Source organism: Gopherus evgoodei, chromosome 3 (assembly GCF_007399415.2).
Source record: "Gopherus evgoodei ecotype Sinaloan lineage chromosome 3, rGopEvg1_v1.p, whole genome shotgun sequence".
Lineage (NCBI taxonomy): Eukaryota > Metazoa > Chordata > Testudines > Testudinidae > Gopherus > Gopherus evgoodei.
In genome coordinates, this window is record NC_044324.1 from 15,638,799 (window position 1) to 15,645,786 (window position 6,988).

The 6,988-nt window shown below is 41.3% G+C and overlaps 1 protein-coding gene across 1 annotated transcript in view; it reads left to right on the forward strand.

The window, feature by feature from the left end:
- Positions 1-6,397, forward strand: part of FZD3 (frizzled class receptor 3) — an 85,343-nt gene extending 78,946 nt beyond the window's left edge. Inside the window, exon 7 of the mRNA XM_030555169.1 lies at positions 6,207-6,397. Within this exon, the coding sequence (XP_030411029.1) occupies positions 6,207-6,210 (4 nt within the window). The 3' untranslated portion in view covers positions 6,211-6,397. The remainder of the gene's footprint in view (positions 1-6,206) is intronic.
- The last annotated feature ends 591 nt before the right edge of the window (positions 6,398-6,988 follow it).

The window sequence follows — 6,988 nt, forward strand, 5'->3', positions numbered from 1 at the left end:
AACGTCATCCATTTCTGAATGAGGGGGAAAGCTTTAGTGTTTGTGAGATTTTGTATGTAGTGGTTGCACTTTGTTATTAGCATGATATCGTACCTAAAGTTAGCTGGTTTTACTTACATGGCTCTTGGTAGACTTGTTTACAGTAGGCCAGTATCAGTTTTGTAACATTTGATTTTTAGCACTTTAACTGTGAGTGTACAAGCAGATTACCATATAGTAGATGTACATTTTGATTTTAAACCTTTTAAAATTTTTAATAAAATGACAAAAAAATGGTTTTTAATAGGCTTTGATTTTTATTTTTTTTCAAAATTCATATAATTGTATATTTTTTTAAAAACACATTTTGGTGCCATTAAATTTCAGCCTATTACTATTACTCCAGTTTACAAAGTTATCCAGATCTTCCTGTATGATATCCTGGTCCTTCTCTGTGTATTGGCAATACCTCCCAGCTTTGTGTCATTGGCAAACTTTATTAGCACATTTTCACTTTTTGTGCCAAGATCAGTAATAAAAACATTAAATAAGATTCGTCCCAAAACTGATCCCTGAGGAACTCCACTAGTAACCTTCCTCCAGCCTGACAGTTCACCTTTCAGTGTGACCCGTTGTAGTCTCCCCTTTAACCAGTTCCTTATCCACCTTTCAATTTTCATATTGACCCCCATCTTTTCAATTGAACTAATAATTCCGCATGTGGAACCGTGTCAAATGCCTTACTGAAATCGAGGTAAATTAGATCTATTGCGTTTCCTTTGCCTAAAAAATCTGTTACCTTCTCAAAGAAGGAGATCAGTTTGGTTTGGCACTATCTACCTTTTGTAAAACCATGTTGTATTTTGTCCCAATTACCATTGACCTCAATATCCTTAATTACTTTCTCCTTCAAAAATTTTTCTATGAACTTGAATATTACAGATGTCAAACTAACAGGCTGTAGTTACCCGGATCACTTGTTTTTTCCTTTCTTTAAAATAGGAACTATGTTAGGGATTGTACCGTATGACTGGAGAATTTCTGAATTTACAGATTAAGTAAAAATTCTTGCTAATGTGCTTGCAATTTTATGTGCCAGTTCCTTTTAATATTCTTGGATGAAGATTATCTGGGCCCCCCGATTTAGTCCTATTAAGCTGTTCGAGTTTGTCTTCTACCTCAGATGTGGTTATATCTACCTCCATATCCTCATTCCCATTTGTCATCCTATCATTATCCCTAAACTCCTCATTAAAGACTGAGGCAAAGTATTTGTTTAGATATTGGGCCATGCCTAGATTATCCTTAACCCTGCACTCCATCCTCAATGTTTAGTGGTCCCACTTCTTCTTTCTTTTTCTTTTTATTTATATTGCTATAGAACCTTTTTACTATTGGTTTTAATTCCCTTTGCAAGGGAGAACTCTACATGGTTTTTCTCACTTTATCCCTACATGTTCTGACCTCAATAAGGTAGCTTTCCTTGCTGATCACTCCCATCTTCCACTCCTTGTAGGCTTTCTGCTTTTTTCTTAATCACCTCTCTGAGATGCTTGCTTATCCGGCTTCGTCTACAACTCCTGCCTATGAATTTTTTCCCCTTTCTTGGATCCACAAGGTCTTCAGTCCAATTCACTTCCCTGACTAATTTCCTTAATTTGTTAAAGTTAGCCCTTTTGAAATAAAAAACCCTAGTCACAGATCTATTTTTGTTTATCCTTCCATTTAGTTTAAACTGAATTAGCTCATGATCGCTCGAACCAAGGTTGTCCCCTACAACCGTTTCTTCTGTGATGTCTTCGCTACTCATCAAAACCAAATCTAAAATGGCATCCCCTCTTGTTAGTTCAGCAACTACTTGGTGAAGGAATCCAGCAGCTATCACAATCCCTTCCTACCCCCTTTCTCCCTTTTTTGAGACCCTTCTCACAAAAGTTTACTACAACTGGGAGCAGTGGAGGAGGTACTTGTAGAGTTCAGGAACAGGAGGTTTTAGTCCCATTTTCTGATCCCAAAGAAGAAAGAGAGTTGGTGGCCTTCCCTGGACCTTTGATGTCTCAACATCTTCGTCCACCATTTCAAATTCAAGAAGATGACTCGAGTCTTAGATCCTCAGGACTGATTCTTGGCTCTTTAACCTGAAAGACTATGTGTGGCCTTTGCTGGTAGAGTTAAATGTCATAGAGGTTATCCAAGTGGGTCTCCAGCTGTAAAAGGACATGTTATGAGTTAGCCAGGGTAGAGACATGTAACCATATTAGAGCTCAGTCCACTAGTGCTCAAGCAGCCTTTGCTCAATGGTTGGGGACTATCCCTACAACTGAAGTGTGTAGAGTTGCTATGTAGAGTTTGACCAGCATATTTACAAGACACTAATCCTTACTAGAGGCTTCCAGATCAGAAGCAGGTTTGTCCTGCTATGATTATTTAAACAGGACTCCTGTTACCCACCTCCAAACAACTAGATAACTGCTTGTTAGTCCCCAGGCTGTGTGGACAAGCACTCGAAGAAGGAGGAATGGTTACTTACCCCACAGTAACCAACTGTGGTTCTTCAAGATGTGTTGTCTACACAAATTTCATGTCCCATCCTCCTTCCCCACTACTGCAGAGTCCTACTCCTAGGGAAATCTGTACTGGCAATGGAACTGAGACAGAGTTGGGCTCACTCCACCCTTTATGCCTTCAGGGGAAAGGAGCCAGGCACTTAGGGTGTAGGCACAGTCCCAATGGACACTGCTGCTCAAAAGACTCCGATCTTGTGTGCATGGGGCATGTGCGCATTAAGGGTGGAATCTGTGTAGCCAGCACCTCTGGAAGAACCACAGTTACTGTAGGGTAAGTAACCATTCTTGTCTGTTGCTTGTTACTTTCCTGTTCGTCTTCTATTATAGTATTTGATTTATGGTTAAGACTGATCTTAATGCAGTTTCTGTGTCTGTGCATACTTGCCAGCTGTTCCATATACCCACATCCCACTAGCAAAGCCCTGACAGTCATGTTTTTATTCTCAAACGCTGGCCTACACCCCTCAGTTATGGAATGCAATCTTCTTGTTCAGCTCATCAAAGAGAAGCTGGTATCTCCCCTCCCACAGTTTTGCTTTGCAGTCTACACTTTCTGACAGGGCCTTTCCTTCACACTCCTCAGTTATTGAATCTCGTTCATCACTTTTCCTAAAACTATCTGGTGCGCTTAAAAGCATCCCCACGTATCTGTTGACATAAAAGTGTTTCAGTGGAGTTAGTTAATTGGTTGGCCGGTACATCTGTGAGCATGGGAGCCTGGACAGCTGGATGGAGTCAGACCTAGAAAAGGTGAAGGGATCATAATGGTCTAAGACTGAAGTGTTTAGAATGCCAAATGGGCTGACATTTTCTTCCCAACATACTATGACACACTGGCCTATTTTGGTGTTTTTTGAAAAGAGCAATGTTCTGTATTAAGAGATTTTTCCCCTTCAAAGTACTGCTTTGATCAGAAAAGTGATTATGTAAAAATGGTGCCACCTTTCTTAACGGCTGACCTTCAGAGTCCAATCTATTGGCATCCGTGTAAAAAGTAACCATTTGATACTTTTGACTTGTGTTAGCTCTCCTGAGCCAAGGCAGCTACAGAAGAGTGAGCTGGATTCTATCCTGTCTCACGCAACAAGAGTATTATTCAGTAGGTTCTGATTTCAGGCCTAAATTCTATCCACAGTTACACTTGTGTAACCTCAATAAAGACAAAGGGGTTTGGTGTTGTAGCTGTTGTGATTTTATTGCATGGCTTGCAATAGTGTTTTTCTTATAGCCACGGCTCCTGGAGCCATGTACTTACCTGAGAATCTCAGCTTTCATTAACATTTTAAAAAAATTAAGTAATAAGTAGCCTTCATGGCTGCAGAGAAGATGGAAAAATGAGACCCAAGTGTACAGTAAAAGCTCTAAAAAACAGAACACAAATAGACCAAAAAATCTTTTTTTTTTAAATCTCCTGATTTTTAAGCCAATCTCATGGTTTTTGGCTGCCTGACTCTTGATTTTCCTAATGCATGAGGTTAGCAGTATTGGGGGTTACACAAGTGTTACTGAGCACAGAAATTGAGCTGAAGTATCTTTATTCCTGGAGAAGGATTATGTCCCAGAAATGATCCAGTTTGACTTTCAGATCCAAGAGAGGTGGGTGGCAGCTAGAAAGAAGTCTTTGTATGTAATCTGAGTAAATTTGAGCTGGAATCAGAAAAATGAAAATGGAACCCCACTGTGCTATTTTATTTTGGGGAGAGAATCACTCTTCAGAGTTAATTCTTAGCTCTTTGGTGCTTAGAATCTTAACTATTTTGAAGTGTTTTGTCTTGGAATAAAAAAGGCAATCTTTGTTTTCCCTGTGGTGGGCTTTTTAAGCTATTTTGTTTGACACAATTGTATTATTTTCTCTCTCTCTCCCAATCGCATTGGCACACTCGTACCGCAATCAGCTTCTGTCTTTTCAAAAGAGTGCTTAAAAATCCCTTACGGCACTGAATTGCAAAATAATGCAGATAGCTTCCAGGTGGGATCTCTATCAGAAATAATGAGCCCTGACATAACTTTAAAAAAAGTCTTCCAATGCTTTCAGAATCCTCAAATCTGGTCTTTAGAAACACTGCAATCAGATAGACCTCATTCTGCCAAAATACATAAAACATCCGCCTGGTTTATAGAAAATGGGATTAGACAAAAATAACTTGGCTTCTTATTTCTGTTGAAAGTGTCTGAAAATGCAGCTGTCATGTCACACTCTTCTTACTTTCATAACTTCTTCATTTGTGAATAGGATGATGAAAGAAAACGTAAGAACTGCCATGCTGGGTCACACCAATGGTCCATCTAGCCAGCAGCCTGTCTCCTGACAGTGGCCAGTAACAAAGCCTGGCGGGACAGGAGCCGAGTACAGAACAGGGCAGTCAGAGTGATCTACTCAGCACAGGCGCTTTTGTTTTTCCTGTGGGTGCTCCTCCCCTGAAGCCCCATCCTCACTCTGCCTCTTCCCACTCCTGCTCTGCCCTCTCCCTCAAGGCCCCTGGCTGCCCACCACTTGCTGCTCTCCACCCTTCCCTGAGTACCTCCCACCAAACAGCTGTGGCTGATGGTTGCTCAGCACCCACCTTCTTTTTTTTTTCATGGGTGCCTAATCCCTGGAGCACACATGGTGTCAACGCCTATGCTACCCAGTCTTCCCCACCCAGGTTCTGGCAGTCAGAGGTTCAGGGTGGCCCCAAGCCATAAGGTTGCAGTGCTGGCTGTCTTGGCTAATGGCCACTGATGGCGCTATCGTCCATTAACTTATTTAGTTCTTTTCTTGAACCCTGTTATACTTTTGGCCATTGCAACATCCCATGGCAACAAGTTTCACAGGTTATTTGTGCACTGTGTGAAAAAGTACTTCATCTTGTTTGTATTAAACCTGCTGCCTATTAATTTCATTGGGTGACTCCTGGGTTTTATATTGTGGGAAAGGGTAAATAACACTTCCCCCCCCCACACCAGTCATGATTTTATAGACCTCTATCAACCACCCCTTAGTCGTCTCTTTTCTAATCTGAACAGTCCCAGTCTTTTTAATCTCTCCTCCTATGGAAGCTGTTCTATACCCTTGATCATCTTTGTTGTCATTCTCTGAACCTTTTTCACTCCATCATATCCTTTTTGAGATGGGGCAACAAGAACTGGACACAGTATTCAAGGTCTTGGGACACCACAGATTCCTATAGTGGCATTGTGATATCTACTGTTATTTATCCCTTTCCTAATAGTTCCTAACATTCCGTTAGAGCTTTGCATTTTGTCATTCACATGCCATCTATTATTTCAACAAGTGGACTGGCTGCTTCATGAGGTATAGAGCCTTTTCCCATCTTAGGCCACGTGCAATGAGTTTGGGGGGTTCACTATTGTTTTTAAAGAGAGGGCCTGTCCCATTTGGGGGTGGGATCTACAGCAAGCCAGCCCAACCCCTTAACGGGACAACATGGGAAAGATTTACTTTTCCAGTCTCGTTCTGCAGGAGCTATCACAGGGTATGAGACACTTCCATAAACACCTAAAAGAATTAGGATAGTAGACATTAGGGATGGGAAGTGACCTGTTCCAATACATCACCATTCACATACCCGTGATTGAATAGTATGCTCTGGGGCTGGCAACTGAACACTGACTGTAGCTGAGACAAAACAATATTATTTTTAATCTCATTTTATCTAGATAGTGCCCTTTTTAAGACATCTTCAACGAGCCCTCTCTCCAGAAAGGACAGTCGAGCTCTCCTAGGGGGACCTGATCTGCTGGACAGCCCAACAAAACACTCCTCACAGCTGTTAAACCCCAGCAGCAAGCAGCCTCGTGGGATTGACTGGATGTGGCTTGGTGAACGAAGAGTTAAGGTTTGTCTTAGGTCTCCTTTAATTGTAGAGCAAAATTAATTAATCCTGCCAAACTCTATTAGTGTATGAGCCAGGTGAAGCGAAACAGCAGTAATTGAAGTGACATTTTTGCTAAGGCAACCTGTCGAACTGTGATAGATTAACAGTAAAGAAACCAGGAGGTGATGAGATTTCAGTGATTAACAGGTGTTGCATTAGCACTGATTCTATCCTGGGAGTATTCACTGGTCAGCCATGCACACATAAAACACATGCAGCAAAAACACTAGACACAAACCAGAAGGTCACATTTGCTTTTCAAGCATGTGACTATCTCTCATCAGCTGCTGTGGGAGTTCCCAGATAAATAATATCTTGCTCTGTTCCGGGAAACGTCTGCACAACCCAAGGTACCTTTTATGAGCTTTTATTCTGGAAATGGTTAAAATGGACATTCATGCAACAGTAAGGCTGAGGAAATAAGCATTCTGAAGTAAGTAAATTCCAATGTTACAGTTTCTACAGAAACATTTACCCAGCTACATGACCCATCCTGTGTGTGTGTTGTGGTAGAAGCAGACTTGGTAACGCTAACTTCAATCCTGCAAATGGACCCCACCACTC